We start from the raw sequence: 25,505 nt of genomic DNA, 5'->3' as shown, positions 1-25,505 counted from the left end.
TATGACCGTAAAGTCATGTGCATTAGTAAAACAAAACATTACATGAAAACTAAAACTAGTATTTGAACACATAGGAGTTGTTGTTGTATATTTTTAAGCACAAAGAGCTCTCTGTGTTCTGTCCACCACAGGTATCAAAACTCAGTTTCTAGTAGTTCAAGTCCATCGACATACCACTGGGGGCACATTTACGACTACCTAACAAAAATAACCATCCACTACCTATACCTAGAAACATAAAGTCATAAGTTAACATTGCCCTATTCTTTACAGCTTACAAAATAACCATCCACTACCTATACCTAGAAACATAAAGTCATAAGTTAACATTGCCCTATTCTTTACAGCTTACAAAATAACCATCCACTACCTATACCTAGAAACATAAAGTCATAAGTTAACATTGCCCTATTCTTTACAGCTTACAAAATAACCATCCACTACCTATACCTAGAAACATAAAGTCATAAGTTAACATTGCCCTATTCTTTACAGCTTACAAAATAACCATCCACTACCTATACCTAGAAACATAAAGTCATAAGTTAACATTGCCCTATTCTTTACAGCTTACAAAATAACCATCCACTACCTATACCTAGAAACATAAAGTCATAAGTTAACATTGCCCTATTCTTTACAGCTTACAAAATAACCATCCACTACCTATACCTAGAAACATAAAGTCATAAGTTAACATTGCCCTATTCTTTACAGCTTACAAAATAACAATCCACTACCTATACCTAGAAACATAAAGTCATAAGTTAACATTGCCCTATTCTTTACAGCTTACAAAATAACCATCCACTACCTATACCTAGACACATAAAGTCATAAGTTAACATTGCCCTATTCTTTACAGCTTACAAAATAACCATCCACTACCTATACCTAGAAACATAAAGTCATAAGTTAACATTGCCCTATTCTTTACAGCTTACAAAATAACCATCCACTACCTATACCTAGAAACATAAAGTCATAAGTTAACATTACCCTATTCTTTACAGCTTACAAAATAACCATCCACTACCTATACCTAGAAACATAAAGTCATAAGTTAACATTGCCCTATTCTTTACAGCTTACAAAATAACCATCCACTACCTATACCTAGAAACATAAAGTCATAAGTTAACATTGCCCTATTCTTTACAGCTTACAAAATAACCATCCACTACCTATACCTAGAAACATAAAGTCATAAGTTAACATTGCCCTATTCTTTACAGCTTACAAAATAACCATCCACTACCTATACCTAGAAACATAAAGTCATAAGTTAACATTACCCTATTCTTTTACAGCTTACAAAATAACCATCCACTACCTATACCTAGAAACATAAAGTTATAAGTTAACATTGCCCTATTCTTTACAGCTTACAAAATAACCATCCACTACCTATACCTAGAAACATAAAGTCATAAGTTAACATTGCCCTATTCTTTACAGCTTACAAAATAACCATCCACTACCTATACCTAGAAACATAGTCATAAGTTAACATTGCCCTATTCTTTACAGCTTACAAAATAACCATCCTCTACCTATACCTAGAAACATAAAGTCATAAGTTAACATTGCCCTATTCTTTACAGCTTACAAAATAACCATCCACTACCTATACCTAGAAACATAAAGTCATAAGTTAACATTGCCCTATTCTTTACAGTTTATAAAATAACCATCCACTACCTATACCTAGAAACATAAAGTCATAACTTAACATTACCCTATTCTTTACAGCTTACAAAATAACCATCCACTACCTATACCTAGAAACATAAAGTCATAAGTTAACATTGCCCTATTCTTTACAGCTTATAAAATAACCATCCACTACCTATACCTAGAAACATAAAGTCATAAGTTAACATTACCCTATTCTTTACAGCTTACAAAATAACCATCCACTACCTATACCTAGACACATAAAGTCATAAGTTAACATTGCCCTATTCTTTACAGCTTACAAAATAACCATCCACTACCTATACCTAGAAACATAAAGTCATAAATTAACATTGCCCTATTCTTTACAGCTTACAAAATAACCATCCACTACCTATACCTAGAAACATAAAGTCATAAGTTAACATTACCCTATTCTTTACAGCTTACAAAATAACCATCCACTACCTATACCTAGAAACATAAAGTCATAAGTTAACATTGCCCTATTCTTTACAGCTTACAAAATAACCATCCACTACCTATACCTAGAAACATAAAGTCATAAGTTAACATTGCCCTATTCTTTACAGCTTACAAAATAACCATCCACTACCTATACCTAGAAACATAAAGTCATAAGTTAACATTGCCCTATTCTTTACAGCTTACAAAATAACCATCCACTACCTATACCTAGAAACATAAAGTCATAAGTTAACATTGCCCTATTCTTTACAGCTTACAAAATAACCATCCACTACCTATACCTAGAAACATAAAGTTATAAGTTAACATTGCCCTATTCTTTACAGCTTACAAAATAACCATCCACTACCTATACCTAGAAACATAAAGTCATAAGTTAACATTGCCCTATTCTTTACAGCTTACAAAATAACCATCCACTACCTATACCTAGAAACATAGTCATAAGTTAACATTGCCCTATTCTTTACAGCTTACAAAATAACCATCCTCTACCTATACCTAGAAACATAAAGTCATAAGTTAACATTGCCCTATTCTTTACAGCTTACAAAATAACCATCCACTACCTATACCTAGAAACATAAAGTCATAAGTTAACATTGCCCTATTCTTTACAGTTTATAAAATAACCATCCACTACCTATACCTAGAAACATAAAGTCATAACTTAACATTACCCTATTCTTTACAGCTTACAAAATAACCATCCACTACCTATACCTAGAAACATAAAGTCATAAGTTAACATTGCCCTATTCTTTACAGCTTATAAAATAACCATCCACTACCTATACCTAGAAACATAAAGTCATAAGTTAACATTGCCCTATTCTTTACAGCTTATAAAATAACCATCCACTACCTATACCTAGAAACATAAAGTCATAAGTTAACATTACCCTATTCTTTACAGCTTACAAAATAACCATCCACTACCTATACCTAGAAACATAAAGTCATAAGTTAACATTGCCCTATTCTTTACAGTTTATAAAATAACCATCCACTACCTATACCTAGAAACATAAAATCATAAGTTAACATTGCCCTATTCTTTACAGCTTACAAAATAACCATCCACTACCTATACCTAGAAACATAAAGTCATAAGTTAACATTGCCCTATTCTTTACAGTTTACAAAATAACCATCCACTACCTATACCAAAAACATAAAGTCATAAGTTAACATTGCCCTATTCTTTACAGCTTACAAAATAACCATCCACTACCTATACCTAGAAACATAGTCATAAGTTAACATTGCCCTATTCTTTACAGCTTACAAAATAACCATCCACTACCTATACCTAGAAACATAAAGTCATAAGTTAACATTGCCCTATTCTTTACAGCTTACAAAATAACCATCCACTACCTATACCTAGAAACATAAAGTCATAAGTTAACATTGCTCTATTCTTTACAGCTTACAAAATAACCATCCACTACCTATACATAGAAACATAAAGTCATAAGGTAACATTGCTCTATTCTTTACAGCTTACAAAATAACCATCCACTACCTATACCTAGAAACATAAAGTCATAGGTTAACATTGCCCTATTCTTTACAGCTTACAAAATAACCATCCACTACCTATACCTAGAAACATAAAGTCATAAGTTAACATTGCCCTATTCTTTACAGCTTACAAAATAACCATCCACTACCTATACCTAGAAACATAAAGTCATAAGTTAACATTGCCCTATTCTTTACAGCTTACAAAATAACCATCCACTACCTATACCTAGAAACATAAAGTCATAAGTTAACATTGCCCTATTCTTTACAGCTTACAAAATAACCATCCACTACCTATACCTAGAAACAAAGTCATAAGTTAACATTGCCCTATTCTTTACAGCTTACAAAATAACCATCCACTACCTATACCTAGAAACATAAAGTCATAAGTTAACATTGCTCTATTCTTTACAGCTTACAAAATAACCATCCACTACCTATACCTAGAAACATAAAGTCATAAGGTAACATTGCTCTATTCTTTACAGCTTACAAAATAACCATCCACTACCTATACCTAGAAACATAAAGTCATAAGTTAACATTGCCCTATTCTTTACAGCTTACAAAATAACCATCCACTACCTATACCTAGAAACATAAAGTCATAAGTTAACATTGCCCTATTCTTTACAGCTTACAAAATAACCATCCACTACCTATACCTAGAAACATAAAGTCATAAGTTAACATTGCCCTATTCTTTACAGCTTACAAAATAACCATCCACTACCTATACCTAGAAACATAAAGTCATAAGTTAACATTGCCCTATTCTTTACAGCTTACAAAATAACCATCCACTACCTATACCTAGAAACATAAAGTCATAAGTTAACATTGCCCTATTCTTTACAGCTTACAAAATAACCATCCACTACCTATACCTAGAAACATAGTCATAAGTTAACATTGCCCTATTCTTTACAGCTTACAAAATAACCATCCACTACCTATACCTAGAAACATAAAGTCATAAGTTAACATTGCCCTATTCTTTACAGCTTACAAAATAACCATCCACTACCTATACCTAGAAACATAAAGTCATAAGTTAACATTGCCCTATTCTTTACAGCTTACAAAATAACCATCCACTACCTATACCTAGAAACATAAAGTCATAAGTTAACATTGCCCTATTCTTTACAGCTTACAAAATAACCATCCACTACCTATACCTAGAAACATAAAGTCATAAGTTAACATTGCCCTATTCTTTACAGCTTACAAAATAACCATCCACTACCTATACCTAGAAACATAAAGTCATAAGTTAACATCACCCCTATTCTTTACAGCTTACAAAATAACCATCCACTACCTATACCTAGAAACATAAAGTCATAAGTTAACATTGCCCTATTCTTTACAGCTTACAAAATAACCATCCACTACCTATACCTAGAAACATAAAGTCATAAGTTAACATTGCCCTATTCTTTACAGCTTACAAAATAACCATCCACTACCTATACCTAGAAACATAAAGTCATAAGTTAACATTGCCCTATTCTTTACAGCTTACAAAATAACCATCCACTACCTATACCTAGAAACATAAAGTCATAAGTTAACATTGCCCTATTCTTTACAGCTTACAAAATAACCATCCACTACCTATACCTAGAAACATAAAGTCATAAGTTAACATTGCCCTATTCTTTACAGCTTACAAAATAACCATCCACTACCTATACCTAGAAACATAAAGTCATAAGTTAACATTGCCCTATTCTTTACAGCTTACAAAATAACCATCCACTACCTATACCTAGAAACATAAAGTCATAAGTTAACATTGCCCTATTCTTTACAGCTTACAAAATAACCATCCACTACCTATACCTAGAAACATAAAGTCATAAGTTAACATTACCCTATTCTTTACAGCTTACAAAATAACCATCCACTACCTATACCTAGAAACATAAAGTCATAAGTTAACATTGCCCTATTCTTTACAGCTTACAAAATAACCATCCACTACCTATACCTAGAAACATAAAGTCATAAGTTAACATTGCCCTATTCTTTACAGCTTACAAAATAACCATCCACTACCTATACCTAGAAACATAAAGTCATAAGTTAACATTACCCTATTCTTTACAGCTTACAAAATAACCATCCACTACCTATACCTAGAAACATAAAGTTATAAGTTAACATTGCCCTATTCTTTACAGCTTACAAAATAACCATCCACTACCTATACCTAGAAACATAAAGTCATAACTTAACATTGCCCTATTCTTTACAGCTTACAAAATAACCATCCACTACCTATACCTAGAAACATAGTCATAAGTTAACATTGCCCTATTCTTTACAGCTTACAAAATAACCATCCACTACCTATACCTAGAAACATAAAGTCATAAGTTAACATTGCCCTATTCTTTACAGCTTACAAAATAACCATCCACTACCTATACCTAGAAACATAAAGTCATAAGTTAACATTGCCCTATTCTTTACAGTTTATAAAATAACCATCCACTACCTATACCTAGAAACATAAAGTCATAAGTTAACATTACCCTATTCTTTACAGCTTACAAAATAACCATCCACTACCTATACCTAGAAACATAGTCATAAGTTAACATTGCCCTATTCTTTACAGCTTATAAAATAACCATCCACTACCTATACCTAGAAACATAAAGTCATAAGTTAACATTACCCTATTCTTTACAGCTTACAAAATAACCATCCACTACCTATACCTAGAAACATAGTCATAAGTTAACATTGCCCTATTCTTTACAGTTTATAAAATAACCATCCACTACCTATACCTAGAAACATAAAGTCATAAGTTAACATTGCCCTATTCTTTACAGCTTACAAAATAACCATCCACTACCTATACCTAGAAACATAAAGTCATAAGTTAACATTGCTCTATTCTTTACAGCTTACAAAATAACCATCCACTACCTATACCTAGAAACATAAAGTCATAAGTTAACATTGCCCTATTCTTTACAGCTTACAAAATAACCATCCACTACCTATACCTAGAAACATAAAGTCATAAGTTAACATTGCCCTATTCTTTACAGCTTACAAAATAACCATCCACTACCTATACCTAAAAACATAAAGTCATAAGTTAACATTACCCTATTCTTTACAGCTTACAAAATAACCATCCACTACCTATACCTAGAAACATAAAGTCATAAGTTAACATTGCCCTATTCTTTACAACTTACAAAATAACCATCCACTACCTATACCTAGAAACATAAAGTCATAAGTTAACATTGCCCTATTCTTTACAGCTTACAAAATAACCATCCACTACCTATACCTAGAAACATAAAGTCATAAGTTAACATTGCCCTATTCTTTACAGCTTACAAAATAACCATCCACTACCTATACCTAGAAACATAAAGTCATAAGTTAACATTGCCCTATTCTTTACAGCTTACAAAATAACCATCCACTACCTATACCTAGAAACATAAAGTCATAAGTTAACATTGCTCTATTCTTTACAGCTTACAAAATAACCATCCACTACCTATACCTAGAAACATAAAGTCATAAGTTAACATTGCCCTATTCTTTACAGCTTACAAAATAACCATCCACTACCTATACCTAGAAACATAAAGTCATAAGTTAACATTGCCCTATTCTTTACAGCTTACAAAATAACCATCCACTACCTATACCTAAAACATAAAGTCACAAGTTAACATTACCCTATTCTTTACAGCTTACAAAATAACCATCCACTACCTATACCTAGAAACATAAAGTCATAAGTTAACATTGCCCTATTCTTTGCAACTTACAAAATAACCATCCACTACCTATACCTAGAAACATAAAGTCATAAGTTAACATTGCCCTATTCTTTACAGCTTACAAAATAACCATCCACTACCTATACCTAGAAACATAAAGTCACAAGTTAACATTGCCCTATTCTTTACAGCTTACAAAATAACCATCCACTACCTATACCTAGAAACATAAAGTCATAAGTTAACATTACCCTATTCTTTACAGCTTACAAAATAACCATCCACTACCTATACCTAGAAACATAAAGTCATAAGTTAACATTGCCCTATTCTTTACAGCTTACAAAATAACCATCCACTACCTATACCTAGAAACATAAAGTCATAAGTTAACATTGCCCTATTCTTTACAGCTTACAAAATAACCATCCACTACCTATACCTAGAAACATAGTCATAAGTTAACATTGCCCTATTCTTTACAGCTTACAAAATAACCATCCACTACCTATACCTAGAAACATAAAGTCATAAGTTAACATTGCCCTATTCTTTACAGCTTACAAAATAACCATCCACTACCTATACCTAGAAACATAGTCATAAGTTAACATTGCCCTATTCTTTACAGCTTACAAAATAACCATCCACTACCTATACCTAGAAACATAAAGTCATAAGTTAACATTGCCCTATTCTTTACAGCTTACAAAATAACCATCCACTACCTATACCTAGAAACATAAAGTCATAAGTTAACATTGCCCTATTCTTTACAGCTTACAAAATAACCATCCACTACCTATACCTAGAAACATAAAGTCATAAATTAACATTGCCCTATTCTTTACAGCTTACAAAATAACCATCCACTACCTTTACCTAGAAACATAAAGTCACAAGTTAACATTGCCCTATTCTTTACAGCTTACAAAATAACCATCCACTACCTATACCTAGAAACATAAAGTCACAAGTTAACATTGCTCTATTCTTTACAGCTTACAAAATAACCATCCACTACCTATACCTAGAAACATAAAGTCACAAGTTAACATTGCCCTATTCTTTACAGCTTACAAAATAACCATCCACTACCTATACCTAGAAACATAATGTCATAAGTTAACATTGCCCTATTCTTTACAGCTTACAAAATAACCATCCACTACCTATACCTAGAAACATAAAGTCATAAGTTAACATTGCCCTATTCTTTACAGCTTACAAAATAACCATCCACTACCTATACCTAGAAACATAAAGTCATAAGTTAACATTGCCCTATTCTTTACAGCTTACAAAATAACCATCCACTACCTATACCTAGAAACATAATGTCATAAGTTAACATTGCCCTATTCTTTTACAGCTTACAAAATAACCATCCACTACCTATACCTAGAAACATAGTCATAAGTTAACATTGCCCTATTCTTTACAGCTTACAAAATAACCATCCACTACCTATACCTAGAAACATAAAGTCATAAGTTAACATTGCCCTATTCTTTACAGCTTACAAAATAACCATCCACTACCTATACCTAGAAACATAAAGTCATAACTTAACATTGCCCTATTCTTTACAGCTTACAAAATAACCATCCACTACCTATACCTAGAAACATAGTCATAAGTTAACATTGCCCTATTCTTTACAGCTTACAAAATAACCATCCTCTACCTATACCTAGAAACATAAAGTCATAAGTTAACATTGCCCTATTCTTTACAGCTTACAAAATAACCATCCACTACCTATACCTAGAAACATAAAGTCATAAGTTAACATTGCCCTATTCTTTACAGTTTATAAAATAACCATCCACTACCTATACCTAGAAACATAAAGTCATAAGTTAACATTACCCTATTCTTTACAGCTTACAAAATAACCATCCACTACCTATACCTAGAAACATAGTCATAAGTTAACATTGCCCTATTCTTTACAGCTTATAAAATAACCATCCACTACCTATACCTAGAAACATAAAGTCATAAGTTAACATTACCCTATTCTTTACAGCTTACAAAATAACCATCCACTACCTATACCTAGAAACATAGTCATAAGTTAACATTGCCCTATTCTTTACAGTTTATAAAATAACCATCCACTACCTATACCTAGAAACATAAAGTCATAAGTTAACATTGCCCTATTCTTTACAGCTTACAAAATAACCATCCACTACCTATACCTAGAAACATAAAGTCATAAGTTAACATTGCTCTATTCTTTACAGCTTACAAAATAACCATCCACTACCTATACCTAGAAACATAAAGTCATAAGTTAACATTGCCCTATTCTTTACAGCTTACAAAATAACCATCCACTACCTATACCTAGAAACATAAAGTCATAAGTTAACATTGCCCTATTCTTTACAGCTTACAAAATAACCATCCACTACCTATACCTAAAAACATAAAGTCACAAGTTAACATTACCCTATTCTTTACAGCTTACAAAATAACCATCCACTACCTATACCTAGAAACATAAAGTCATAAGTTAACATTGCCCTATTCTTTACAACTTACAAAATAACCATCCACTACCTATACCTAGAAACATAAAGTCATAAGTTAACATTGCCCTATTCTTTACAGCTTACAAAATAACCATCCACTACCTATACCTAGAAACATAAAGTCACAAGTTAACATTGCCCTATTCTTTACAGCTTACAAAATAACCATCCACTACCTATACCTAGAAACATAAAGTCATAAGTTAACATTGCCCTATTCTTTACAGCTTACAAAATAACCATCCACTACCTATACCTAGAAACATAAAGTCATAAGTTAACATTGCTCTATTCTTTACAGCTTACAAAATAACCATCCACTACCTATACCTAGAAACATAAAGTCATAAGTTAACATTGCCCTATTCTTTACAGCTTACAAAATAACCATCCACTACCTATACCTAGAAACATAAAGTCATAAGTTAACATTGCCCTATTCTTTACAGCTTACAAAATAACCATCCACTACCTATACCTAAAAACATAAAGTCACAAGTTAACATTGCCCTATTCTTTACAGCTTACAAAATAACCATCCACTACCTATACCTAGAAACATAAAGTCATAAGTTAACATTGCCCTATTCTTTGCAACTTACAAAATAACCATCCACTACCTATACCTAGAAACATAAAGTCATAAGTTAACATTGCCCTATTCTTTACAGCTTACAAAATAACCATCCACTACCTATACCTAGAAACATAAAGTCACAAGTTAACATTGCCCTATTCTTTACAGCTTACAAAATAACCATCCACTACCTATACCTAGAAACATAAAGTCATAAGTTAACATTACCCTATTCTTTACAGCTTACAAAATAACCATCCACTACCTATACCTAGAAACATAAAGTCATAAGTTAACATTGCCCTATTCTTTACAGCTTACAAAATAACCATCCACTACCTATACCTAGAAACATAAAGTCATAAGTTAACATTGCCCTATTCTTTACAGCTTACAAAATAACCATCCACTACCTATACCTAGAAACATAGTCATAAGTTAACATTGCCCTATTCTTTACAGCTTACAAAATAACCATCCACTACCTATACCTAGAAACATAAAGTCATAAGTTAACATTGCCCTATTCTTTACAGCTTACAAAATAACCATCCACTACCTATACCTAGAAACATAGTCATAAGTTAACATTGCCCTATTCTTTACAGCTTACAAAATAACCATCCACTACCTATACCTAGAAACATAAAGTCATAAGTTAACATTGCCCTATTCTTTTACAGCTTACAAAATAACCATCCACTACCTATACCTAGAAACATAAAGTCATAAGTTAACATTGCCCTATTCTTTACAGCTTACAAAATAACCATCCACTACCTATACCTAGAAACATAAAGTCATAAATTAACATTGCCCTATTCTTTACAGCTTACAAAATAACCATCCACTACCTTTACCTAGAAACATAAAGTCACAAGTTAACATTGCCCTATTCTTTACAGCTTACAAAATAACCATCCACTACCTATACCTAGAAACATAAAGTCACAAGTTAACATTGCTCTATTCTTTACAGCTTACAAAATAACCATCCACTACCTATACCTAGAAACATAAAGTCACAAGTTAACATTGCCCTATTCTTTACAGCTTACAAAATAACCATCCACTACCTATACCTAGAAACATAATGTCATAAGTTAACATTGCCCTATTCTTTACAGCTTACAAAATAACCATCCACTACCTATACCTAGAAACATAAAGTCATAAGTTAACATTGCCCTATTCTTTACAGCTTACAAAATAACCATCCACTACCTATACCTAGAAACATAAAGTCATAAGTTAACATTGCCCTATTCTTTACAGCTTACAAAATAACCATCCACTACCTATACCTAGAAACATAATGTCATAAGTTAACATTGCCCTATTCTTTACAGCTTACAAAATAACCATCCACTACCTATACCTAGAAACATAGTCATAAGTTAACATTGCCCTATTCTTTACAGCTTACAAAATAACCATCCACTACCTATACCTAGAAACATAAAGTCATAAGTTAACATTGCCCTATTCTTTACAGCTTACAAAATAACCATCCACTACCTATACCTAGAAACATAAAGTCATAAGTTAACATTGCCCTATTCTTTACAGCTTACAAACTTCTTTATAACTAAAATTATTCAAAATTTACAAATTTAAATCTCAACTGTTCCACAACATATATCGAATCTTTTGTTTTATCGTTACAATTACCAATTTATTTAATAACTAAATAAGCTACTAATTAATAACATTATAGTTGTGGTTAATAAATATCTGTGTAACACTATATTCAGATTTAGGTGAAGATGGAATAAGTGTTATTCCAAAGTGTTCCAACCTCATATATAAAATGTATGTTTAGTCAACTATCTTCGTGTTTATAATTACTTTGTTTTATACTGTTAAAAAAACTGAGAAGAAAAATCAAAATTTGGAGTGGCCAAATCAAAAGTATCGTTTCCAAATATTTAAATGTAAACAAAATCTTAAGTTCAAGTTGTTATTCTTTCTGGTGCCTAACTGCTTCTTGGACATGTGATTTTCCTTAATAAAAATTTAACAGAGAAATTTCTCTAACAAATACTTAAACACATTCCTTGAAAACTAAAACCAGCCCACCAATAAATAACTTCCTTGTATCTGTCACAAAAGGATTAGCTTTAACACATTTTAGACTGTGAAAATTCTTACTTCTTATTGTTATTATAGGAACCAGATTCCTTTAAATGCATAGCACTGTATTCTTCTGTTACTTGTAGTCTGCTGATTTAACTTACTTACACCCTAAACTAAAGTGGCCAAAAACTTATACGAATCATTTTAATCAGTTTATAAAACACAATATTTTCAAAAATTCAAATAAAGAAAATGTAATGATACTAGGTTAAACAAGTTCTGTCAACTTGAGCACCTTTATATATAATTTTGTTTTTGTAACTGTGCTAAAATCATGCATTGAAACAAAGATTTTTATCACTGTGAAACAAGGCTAAACTTATTGTATTACATTTCACACACTTACAGTACAAAGAGTTGCTTGTAGTAGTTTCTGTACAAGATGAATGATACTACCACTGTGAGTTAAAATAATAACACATTCACACAGCCTACTTATACCATTAGTTTGTCTCTTTGATATGTTATGAAATACCTACTCTAATGGAACATGGTTAGAAACATCTCTTATGAGAAGAGAAATAAATTATTAATTAAAGAGCACTCCTATTTTGAATTACAGTGATTTCCAGTTTATCAACCTAAGATTCAACTAACTTTACCGTAGGAGAACAGAATAAACATATATACCATTAAACAATGGTCCAACAACACAAGTACATATAACACTTTATAATGGACCAACAACAGAAGTACATATAACACTTTACAATGGCCCAACAACACAAGTATATATAATACTTTACAATGGCCCAACAACACAAGTACATACAATACTTTATAATGGACCAACAACAAAAGTACATATAACACTTTATAATGGACCAACAACACAAGTACATATAACACTTTATAATGGACCAACAACACAAGTACATACAATACTTTACAATGGCCCAACAACACAAGTACATATAACACTTTATAATGGACCAACAACACAAGTACATATAACACTTTATAATGGACCAACAACACAAGTACATATAACACTTTATAATGGACCAACAACACAAGTACATATAACACTTTATAATGGACCAACAACACAAGTACACATATATAACACTTTACAATGGACCAAAAACACAAGCTATGAGTTACACAAATGTAACTATATAGTTAAAAGTTACAACTGTTTTAGTTACAGCTAATCTCAAAGTACATAAAAGACCAAAGCTTTGTTTTTTTATACTTTAAAATATTACTTTATGAATCTTTAAGTTCATACTATGATGAAGTTTTATATTGCACAGGTAAAAAACAGTGAATGAATGAATCAACAGAAAAATAAATAATAATTAACAGGAGAAATGGGACTTACTGTTGAATTAATGGGTAAGACAGGACTTACTGTTGGATTAACTGGTAAAACAGGACTTACAGTTGGATTAACTGGTAAAACAGGACTTACTGTTGGATTCATCTTCTTAACTTCCTTCACACAAACATCCATCAACTCTAGAAGAGACATCTGTATGGCTTGCATTGAGGTTGTCATGGTTACTTGGATCTCTATGACAACAGGCTATAAAGATCAACACATGACGTACATAAATAATCTAGTAAAATACATACTGTGAAGAGACATAAATATAGAATCAAAATGCCATCCCAAGCAGGGGGGTGTCATATGAATTCAGACTACATAAAAAAAATGATTGGATGTTTACCTGCTAAAAGTAATCCAGTTAGTAGGTTTAACATTTGTGTCTTCAATGGATATTTACCCATCTCCACAAACAAAAAATTGCATACAATACATCAGTAAGAAAATCATCAGATACACTTAAGTATGATGGAACTGTTTTACATACCTTTACTTGTTCGAGAGAACTGTTCACAACGGCATGAAACCTTGGCCACAGATAAAGTTGACGAACAAAAAGGTTTCTCATAATTCTCTGGACATAACAGAAGCCTCGAGTGAATGCACACGGACTAGATGACAAAGCTTTAATGAAACCTTTCTATGAAGAATACAAAGGCTCTTTTAAAAATATCATTTGATTTTTTAACTCAAAAATTGTTCAGGAACCTGAAATGATTATATCAAATGTTTCAAGCAAATCATAATGTAAAACAAAGTAGTGCTGTATATTCTCTAACTAAATCACTATTGGTTTCAGCTACAAATACACTTTTATAATATGACATTTTGATAGATAGAAAAAATTCATTTTCCAGAGTAAACAAATTCAGATTATGTTAGTTTTGCTTGATACTTTCAAATATGGTGTTGTGTTTCCTATCTACTTACACATAAAACTAAAACCAAAGAAGCTAACTTTCCATTCGATTATAACAATTCACAAGTGAGCCTAAAATACAGAAAACTGCATACATTTTAACCCTTCTAAAAAGTCAAGGCCAAAAAGTCATATAATTTAGCTATAAAGTTAAATAAAATGCAAATTACACATAGTTAATGTCTATGGTAATACAAAAACAAAGTGAAAAACATACAATATAAAACTATTGTGATATATATGAATACAAAATTTAATTTCTTGTGGTATTATAATATTCATGCTGAATTAACTCTTTGTTCTGAACAGCTGCACATTTCACATGATACAAGGTCAAGACGACACTGAAGTTTATCTCAAAACATGTTCTCAAGATGGCTGGGTATTAAAACTTTAATTAAAATAAAGTCACTTTGTTATTCTTGAAGGAGGTTATACTTGTTACTGTCCTTGGAAGATGTCACTTAATACGACCTTGTGTAAGAATGTCCACAGTACTGTACTTCAACAGTTGTTTAAATAATATTCAGAGGTTACTTTCCCACCAATGTGTAATGAGAATGACTAGCCACATAGTAGTACAAATCATTCTGAGTACATGTAATATTTCTTTAAAAAAACCTAGGAAACCTTTGAATTAACAGTATATTCTAGAATAGCATTGAATATAGTTTTCTTTGACTTTAAATACCAATCATAAAGAAAAATTTGTATTCAAACAAAAATGACTTTTGATTGCTGGTGCAGTCATTCTTAGTGATAAAGTTTTATTATTTAGTAAACAAAACCTTGTACTCAAGAATGACAACACCAGTTCCAAAAATGTTGTACCTCTTTAAATAAATAGTAACCAAAACCTTGTACTCAAGAATGACAACACCAGTTCCCAAAATGTTGTACCTGTTTAAATAAATAGTAACCAAAACCTTGTACTCAAGAATGACAACACCAGTTCCCAAAATGTTGTACCTGTTTAAATAAATAGTAACCAAAACTTTGTACTTAAGAATGACAACACCAGTTCCCAAAATGTTGTACCTGTTTAAATAAATAGTAACCAAAACCTTGTACTCAAGAATGACAACACCAGATCCCAAAATGTTGTACCTGTTTAAATAAATAGTAACCAAAACCTTGTACTCAAGAATGACAACACCAGTTCCCAAAATGTTGTACCTGTTTAAATAAATAGTAGCCAAAACCTTGTACTCAAGAATGACAACACCAGTTCCAAAAATGTTGTACCTGTTTAAATAAATAGTAACCAAAACCTTGTACTCAAGAATGACAATACCAGTTCCCAAAATGTTGTACCTATTTAAATAAATATAATTCTTTACTTTCAGAGCTGTAACTTATAAAAATAATTGTTGACGAGTCTAGTAGAACTTGCACATCAATAGTCAGTCCAACAAACCAGTAAAACCTCCTGTCCACCAAATAAATGCACACACTGTTTGTGTCTTTAGTGTTGATCAAAGAGAGTCCATTTTGTGTCCAATCTCATTACTTCAGTTTACATTAACTAAGTTAATGAGAAATTTGTTACTATTTCATAATCAGTGTCTTGAGTGAATCTACTGTTATCTAGTAAACCTATATGATAGCTCAAATAAACATTCATTTCACCAGAATATACTACAGAGTGGATATGTAGTATATGTTAGTGTCCTGACCAGGATTCAAACTGATTATTGCAACTGCAGCACAATATCCTAACCACCAGATGACCATGGTCCAGTTCATATAAATAAAACATTTCTCAACTTGTCTTATATCTATTGTCAATAATTAAAACAACAAAAAACATTCAGTATTGAAGACTCGTTTCTCTTTCAATACCAACATAAACATTTTCATTTCATTTTTACTTTAACTGTAGTTGAAACCACATTTATAAAAGTCAAAATTTATTAATATATTAATATCAAATCCAACAAAATATCAGTAAGATATTTGTCACTCACTTTGTTCTTTTGGCGATACAACCTAAGAATGAATGCTTCTTGACAAGTTTGCAAAATCCTGAAGAAAACATAAAACATCTACTGAAAAACAGCATTCTATATTTCATCTTGAAATCAAATTAGCTACAAACTTTGAAATATTTCAGACAATCTTATGAAAACAAAATAGTTAAGAATTGATATTAGATATATAATATGTGTAACATATCAAGTAATATGTACTAACTTTTTATTTAACTTTAGTAGTTTGATTAAATATATATATATATATATATATATATATGTACTTAAAAGTTTCTGAACTTAACTAGACTGGTTTTTCTGGCATTTCATCCATGTTACATTTTATGCAGGAAAATAAATAATAAAAATGTCTGTCTCTCAAAATTAAATTGAAATAGACAAATATACAATTGAAATACTTTTATTTTCAACTTTATTCTGACACTTGAAAATATTTATATTAAGGTATTTTTCAGAATAAAGAAAGCTAGACGTAGAAAGTGTATTTTCAAAGGTTTACAGAACGACTATGTTAAAAATGCATCATAATTACTACAACAGAAAGTGAAAAATATATATCTATCCAAGAAAAGTGAGGATTCACCAAACAATGAAAGTTAGACCTTGTTCAGATGGAAACATGATTCAAAATTATCTGAAGAAGATTATTTAGATTAACTGAAGTAAAAGTAGGGCTACAACTCTAAAGGGCAAACTGACATACTTGTATTAATTTCACAACTTACTTGTGTGCTCTATAGATTATAATGCCTGTGATCAGATCAACTGGGACTCTGCCCACCAGCATGTCTATTACCAGGATGCGAGAGGTGACAAACACTGTCCCTCCTTGCATGTAAAGTTCATAGCTGTAAAACAACAAAGAGTGTCACTGTTAGAAAAATCAAACTATTAATAGCTCATGTATAGTACTGTCACAAAATCATGTTTCTTTTGTTGTAACACAGTGAAAAATCATACTAGTTTTCTCATGAAATCAAGTTTTATATTGCTGTATCACTGCATGAAAAATAAAGCCACTAATATTCCTTATATAATTTTATCATGAACCATGTTTGCTATTCACCACAGTGAAAAGGAAAACATGTATATATACAATTAACAATTTTAATACTTTTTAAAAGTACAAAACATTTTATATAACTCTACTAGAACATTTGGAAAATGTATGTGTGCATGCGTTAAAACATTCAATTCTATATTTTATGTAACAATTATTGATTTTTGTAAGTTTAAATCTGATTTTACAATGCAAAAGTTTAACAAAACAACCAATTCATTCATTGGTCCATCTGTTGAAGAAAACACAAAAGAGAAATAGCATTACCGATCATTAACTCCACATTCTGAAGTTATAACTTTAGGTAGTGGTTGGACATCTTCAGCTTTGAGCTGTTCAAACACATATTCCTATAGTACAAAATAAAATTTAATATCAAAAGTCATCTAATTTTGCAGTTACCAGACAATTAGCTTCTAATGAGAAACAAACGGAAATTGAACTTTCTTAACCAACACGAAATATGTGTGTAGAGAAAAAAGGATTGTTTGGATTCCCTGATTTTCACAAACTTACTTAGCTGTTTATTTAAAAAATATACACATACAACGATGTTCAACATTCTAACCATTTGGTAACCTCTTTTATCATGAGAAAGGTTTTATTATTTAAACTTTGCACAAACCTTCTCAAGGGTTACCCACACTAGCCGTACTTAATTTAGAAGTTACAGGAGTTGCAGCTAGTTAACATTAACCGTCAACTAATCTTGTCAAATACAGGGATTGACCATCACATTGTGATGATTCTACAGCTACAAATGTAAATATGTTCACAGTTACTTTGCATACAATTGTAACGTGAAGCTACTGATTCACAAAACTTAACATAATGTTACATCTAGCTTATTTACGCACATTATTCAACATCACCTCTGTTTCATTTTAACTGAAAGTGTATTTATACTAGATTCACATTATATTATTCAGAAAAAATTCACAATAATAATAATAGATAAAACTGTATTTTATGAATATCATTCACAAAAGAAATACACTCTGTGTTATTATTTCTAGTAACCTTTGTAGTTTTGCTTTGTCAGTATTGCTCACTGAAATCATTATATTTATAATGGACTTTAGTATCGATGTTTTATAATTCACCTAGTCATGTCTAAAGCATTACCAAAAACTAAGAACTTTTTTATAACAATACTGTGATTTTTAACAGAATTATTACTGGACAAAACATCGAATTTAGTGAAGTAATATATACATTTTTAAATGTAGCACAGTTTATATAATGTCTAAGAAACATCTTTACTAAGTCCAACTTGACTACATAGAATCTATCAATGAACAACTGTTGTCTATGTCACTTCATGGACAGCATCACATTTACTTATAAGGTTAATTTTCATTGTGTTTGCTGAACATGGAAGATATTTATGGTATATTTTATACAGAAACTTATTGAAACATACCAGTTAAATGACTTTTGGCTAATTAACTAATTAGTTCACGTATATCTCAAACTATCATTCTGTATGTTCTCACCTCTTCACGTGTACAAGTTCCCAGAATCAGAACCAAGTTCTCGGGACGACTGTGTACTTTAATTAGGTTTGCAAGTATGCGTTCAGTACCGATACCTCTGTAATATTAATATAAACATCTGAGTGAATGTTACTGCTACAGACAAAATATGAATTACTAGCCATGTTAAAACTTTCTAGATTTGTAGTTAACCTTTTAGACTCTCAAAGGAAAAAATTTATAAAGATGTTGCTTTAAACCTTGTACCGGTCGTACTTAAAGTTCTGTTGGAAATATATGAAAGAAGTGCCAATACAGTCTATTCAATACATACCAGATCTGTCACAACATACTTATTGTATATCACCATTTGTTAAAACATAAATAGTGATTTTGTATTTAAACCACCAGAACCTTGATCACTTTATAACTGTTTGTTTGTTTCCAGTTAATACACATAATGCTTTTACCTGTTCTGTCATTATTATGAACTACTAAATATGAACTAACCTAGCAATTTATATCTGTACAATGAACTGACCTAGCAATTTATATCTGTACAATGAACTAACCTAGCAATTTATATCTGTACAATGAACTAACCTAGCAATTTATGTCTGTACAATGAACTGACCTAGCAATTTATGTCTGTACAATGAACTAACCTAGCAATTTATATCTGTACAATGAACTGACCTAGCAATTTATGTCTGTACAATGAACTGACCTAGCAATTTATATCTGTACAATGAACTAACCTAGCAATTTATATCTGTACAATGAACTAACCTAGCAATTTATGTCTGTACAATGAACTGACCTAGCAATTTATGTCTGTACAATGAACTGACCTAGCAATTTATATCTGTAAAAAGTGTTCAAGAATACTGTATTTTACATCTTGTAAAATGAACTTTTTTCTTTAAAAATACCTTGAAAAATCCCCAAACATCTTCCAAGACAAAAGTGATGGGTTAAGGCAAGAGGAGAGCTTAATATCTGCTCAAAATAGTCTCATACAGATTGTAATCTCATTACTTACTAATTACAAGTATTTTCAATAACATAAGATATTCAGTTTAACTAATATTGTCGATATACTGTGAATAATATGGTGTATTTAACTGTATTTACTCAGTAGGTTGAGAAGAAGTCAAGGTTACATCAAGGTGTTGGTTGCTGAGTCGAAATATTTTGTTCTTAGAATTGTCTTTCCCAAATTAGGGTGTGTCTCACACGATGTAGCGTCTTACAAAGCATAAAATACTGTACCTTTCATCTCGAATTTAATGAAATTACAAAAACATGATGAAGAACAAACACGTATGTACAAATTTCAAGTACAAAATGTTACTTGGTATATCCACATTTTAATGAAAATTAATAAGAATCATTTACTTTTTCACCAAATGAATATGTTTCTCTTACTCCAAAGAAGTAATCTAATTTTATAAAACACACAAGACAATCCTTCATTATCATAGAAGTTATAAAATAAATATGTCGACTTACTTTGCTGTTATAACTAAACCATCTTCTTCTTCCAGTTTCAACATCAACTCACTTTCAAACTGCAACAACTCCATAACTGTTTTCCAACATTTAACAAACAGCAAACATTTGTTTTCTAAAACACATACCTAAATCTGAAAAAAAGAATCTTTAAAAAGAATAATAATTTATTTCTTACCTAATCTTTATATTTTACCAAAGAGAATAAAGAAACTGTTTTAATAGTTGACTCACTGGACTATATACACACACACTGAAACTTCATAATTCAAGCACTGTTCATGTGTATTTTATTATCCAGAAAATAAAACAAGTTATTCTCACCACACCTGGAAACAAAATACTGCATGAATTCTGGGATCCATCTTCAATTCCTGATTCCTATAAATAAGTAATTATTTTACCAACTGCCACATATTTCTTTAGCAACTTTTTTAACAAGCTCTAGAGTCATGAAAAACTACATAATGACTGGATATCTGCTATTATAACTCCTTATGACTGGATATCTGTTGTTATAACTCCTTATGACTGGATATCTGCTATTATAACTCCTTATGACTGGATATCTGCTATTATAACTCCTTATGACTGGATATCTGTTGTTATAACTCCTTATGACTGGATATCTGTTATTATAACTCCTTATGACTGGATATCTGTTGTTATAACTCCTTATGACTGGATATCTGTTATTATAACTCCTTATGACTGGGTATCTGTTATTATAACTCCTTATGACTGGATATCTGCTATTATAACTGCAATTCATAAGAACAGAGACAAGAAACTTCTATCAAATCATAGACTAATTTCTCTCATTTCACAGGTGGTTAACTTACTGGAGAAAGTTATTAGAAAAAGGATAATTGACCAGCTTCAAAGGTTAAAGTAACTTCAAACTTGCAACATGGTTTTGTACCAGGAAGACCATATCTTACTAATTTAACCTTAGAGACTGGACATTCCAATATGGTGAGAGTGCACCACTTATTTAACTGAGACCTCAGAAGACTGGACATTCCAATATGATGAGAGTGCACCACTTATTTAACTGAGACCTCAGAAGACTGGACATTCCAATATGATGGGAGTGCATCACTTATTTAACTGAGACCTCAGAAGACTGGACATTCCAATATGATGATAGTGCACCATGTCATATGTTATATTTCTTGACTTTAGTAATTAATTCTGTTCTTACCATTACTGTCATTACTATTAATTTAATTAAAAGAGTATGTTATTACAGGAAATACCTACAACTGGACTGAAGCATAACTCATTAACAGATTGGAATACATCTCAGTTAATGGGATAAAGTCAGTATGGAAGAAGGTTATTAGTAATGTTCTCTAGGACTTGGATCAACCTTGTTGGCTATATTCATGACTGATCTACCTAATAATATCAAATCATCATGTACGGATATTTTAGATGATTCTAAAATATATAATTCAGTTAGAACTAAAGACCAGGTTGAAAGATTAAAGTCCAATGTCAAGTTATTAATAAATCAGTCATAGGAGTGGATGTTGTAATTCTAGTATCATATTTAAGAAGTTACCAGGAAAGCCAACCAAACCCTTGGAATCATATGATCTTCCTTTGAATTTCTGGATTCCGAGACATTTTTGATATAAGACCTATGTTAGACTACATTTGGAGTATGCTGTACAGTATTGGTCACCACACCTTAAAAAAATATATACTGGAAAGAGTGCACAGAAGAGCCACAAAACTAGTTTCTGAGCTAAAGGTTAAAACATATAGAGACTGAAGAGATTCAATATAACTACACTGTAGGACAGCAGACATAATGGAGACCTTTATGATTATCAAGGGATTTGAAAAAATACAAATACTAAAAAAATAATTATAATGAATCTAATGGACCCAGAAAAAAAAAACACATTGTAATAAGGAAATAAGAAGAAATGCCTATACACAAAAAGTTGTAAAGAAATGGAATGAAATTGTCAATTACACTAGATATACTCTGGAACCGATGTTGGTGAATGTTTTTAAGAATAAATATGAAAAATATAAGGACTGTCAATCCCAAACATCTAATTATTAAAACACATCAGTATAAACAGTAATGAACACTAAATTGTTATCACTGAAGAGGTAGCCAACAAGCACTAGCAAGTGCACTCAAACCTGTGATAATTATTATATGAATTTTTATGATAAAATTTTCAATACTGTATTTCAGAGATACAATAGTATTCCTTAAGTTTCCTAGAGATAATCATATTAAGATAAAAATTCTTGATGTCAGATTAAGTATTCCCCAAAAACTGTAACGGTTTTTATTTACAACTTTTTGTTTCATTATAATGCCCTCAGAATGTTGTCAGAAATGGGTAAAGAATTTTTAATGTAGACAAAGTCACACATTTTAAATTAATGAACACTTAAGTAACGCAATACCATCTGCTGTATCAAGGTTGCTTTTCCATCAAAAGTATCAAATCCCAAACTAAGTGTGGCCCCTCCATATTCATAAAATTAACCTCATATTAATATTTCACAAGAATAGCGTAAACTATGAATTTATAAAAATCTTAATTTAATAAGAAAAATAAACAACACAAATCATGCTCATTGTTGTTGGTCATTTACTTTGTCAATGGTATTAGTAAGAAATGTTTTAAATGTATGAATAGAAGCTACACTGTACATATATCTTCCATGTATCTCAATACTTGTGAGAAAAAATGAAAATATAAGAAACAGTGAGCAGTACTCTGATTTTGCTACAATAACATACCAAACATGTTCAATTCTTAAAGTTAAATCAAGCATGTTTCAGTATAATTTAACATGGTGTTCTACAATAAACATTCCATCAGGAACAATACATTAATAAAAACAGTAATTTAAAGACTGGTAAAGTATAGTGACGCTGGTATAGATTTAAATGTGTTACTGTCACGTTTGAAAGTTCATCATACATAGAAGTTACATCAAATATTGATAAAATACGACTTACTTTTTGCTTTAATGTGACCTGTTTCTCTATACTACTAGTAATACTGTTCCTGTGAATTTTTTAACATATGAGTTTCATCTGTATATACCTTAACTCTTAAATACGCTATATATATATTTTTATATTTGAATTCTTATGACCGCTTTACTACCCAAATGTATTTAGTACTAGTACTAAGGAAATAACAGATACCGAGTACGCTACGATATCTAGTATTGCTACTATAGTAATCCAAATTTGAACTTATAACTCTCAGTCACAAGCTCCAACAGGGTAAACTTACATTTAAAAATCATGTCTCGCTTGTCGTGCATTTCACATACAAAATTTAAACAAAAAATTTTAAAAGTTCGCAAACATAGTACGTTTAAGTATCGTAATGATGAACATAAAAAACATTAAGCCATTTTGCAAAGCCATGCTACCGACACCTACGAAGAGATTTAAAAATCAAACTGTATTAAATTCGAGGCTGAACGACTGTTCATAACAGCTCTTATTATTTCCTATTTCCTAAGCATAATTATTATGTAATGTCTTAAAAATAAGTGAAATAGAGTGCAAAATCGTATTATATCCTTTAAAGGAAACAGAAATGTGTCCATATACATTCACTTAAAAAGATAAAGCCAAAAATGTACTCATTTTTATTTTCTAGTGTTTAAAACTCAGTAATACCCATATATATTATAATAGCGTGTTTTATTTTCGGCAGAATCTTCTGGATTATCTAATAAAAGTTGTATGTGTGTGCATGTTCTTATGTCAAAGCCACATCAGGCTATCTGCTGTGTACGAGAGGAATCGAACCACTGATTTTATCATTATAAATCCGAAGACTTGCTGTTGTATGGAAGGTGAAAAGTTATGCGAACTTCGGTTCTTGTAACGATAGATTATTTATTTATTTATTCAATAAACGTTTTTTAAAAACACGTTTATTTGTGGACCTACTTTCATAAATAAACTTTCCAGAACTAACTTTAAATTCAAAATTTGAAAAAATTAAGTTAAGCCTAATTCACTCAAAATCTAATTAATCTGTAAACAAGTACGCTGACTCATCAAAAAGTTTATTAAATAGAACACAGAAATATACATCAACTTTCGTTGAGCTGAATAACTTTTTGACATAATTAACGCTCTGTGTATTTATATTGTACTTTTTTGTACTTATATTCTCTATTCTTAATATACACGAACTTTCTGGATCTTATATCGTTTTCCTCTAATAGATAAACATTCAAATTAAAATATTTAAAAAATATGGTATAAGAATATGAAAGACATATCACTAAAATATAAATGTGATGAAACTTGCCCAGACTCGTCTGGCATCATTATTGACGCATCGAAAAACCCAACGTTTCTATCTGTCCCTATCTTGTGCCATTTGTGTAGTTTCTCTATTGGCCTATAAATGTTATTATTCTTTTAAACCATGTGTCATAAAATATTAAAAATTAATGTAACAAACACGTTATTACATTTTGGAAAA

The 25,505-nt window shown here is 31.0% G+C and overlaps 1 protein-coding gene across 2 annotated transcripts in view; it reads right to left on the bottom strand.

Moving 5' to 3' along the window:
• The window catches only part of LOC143232146 (DNA repair endonuclease XPF-like), a 96,108-nt gene extending 71,642 nt beyond the window's left edge, over positions 1–24,466 (bottom strand). Inside the window, exons 1-8 of one of the 2 annotated variants that reach the window (XM_076467245.1) lie at positions 24,291–24,466; positions 21,010–21,143; positions 19,519–19,615; positions 18,290–18,372; positions 17,688–17,810; positions 16,939–16,996; positions 14,540–14,692; positions 14,137–14,250 (exon numbers count right to left, since the gene is read on the bottom strand). In XM_076467245.1, the coding sequence (XP_076323360.1) occupies positions 14,137–14,250; positions 14,540–14,692; positions 16,939–16,996; positions 17,688–17,810; positions 18,290–18,372; positions 19,519–19,615; positions 21,010–21,083 (702 nt within the window). In that variant the 5' untranslated portion in view covers positions 21,084–21,143; positions 24,291–24,466. The remainder of the gene's footprint in view (positions 1–14,136; positions 14,251–14,539; positions 14,693–16,938; positions 16,997–17,687; positions 17,811–18,289; positions 18,373–19,518; positions 19,616–21,009; positions 21,144–24,290) is intronic. The other variant, XM_076467253.1, reaches the window with a different exon arrangement.
• Between the last annotated feature and the right edge of the window lie 1,039 nt (positions 24,467–25,505).

Source organism: Tachypleus tridentatus, chromosome 1 (genome assembly GCF_004210375.1).
Source record: "Tachypleus tridentatus isolate NWPU-2018 chromosome 1, ASM421037v1, whole genome shotgun sequence".
Classification (NCBI taxonomy): Eukaryota; Metazoa; Arthropoda; class Merostomata; order Xiphosura; family Limulidae; genus Tachypleus; species Tachypleus tridentatus.
The sequence above is the reverse complement of the archived record's forward strand: the minus strand, read 5'-3'. Positions and strand labels throughout refer to the sequence as shown.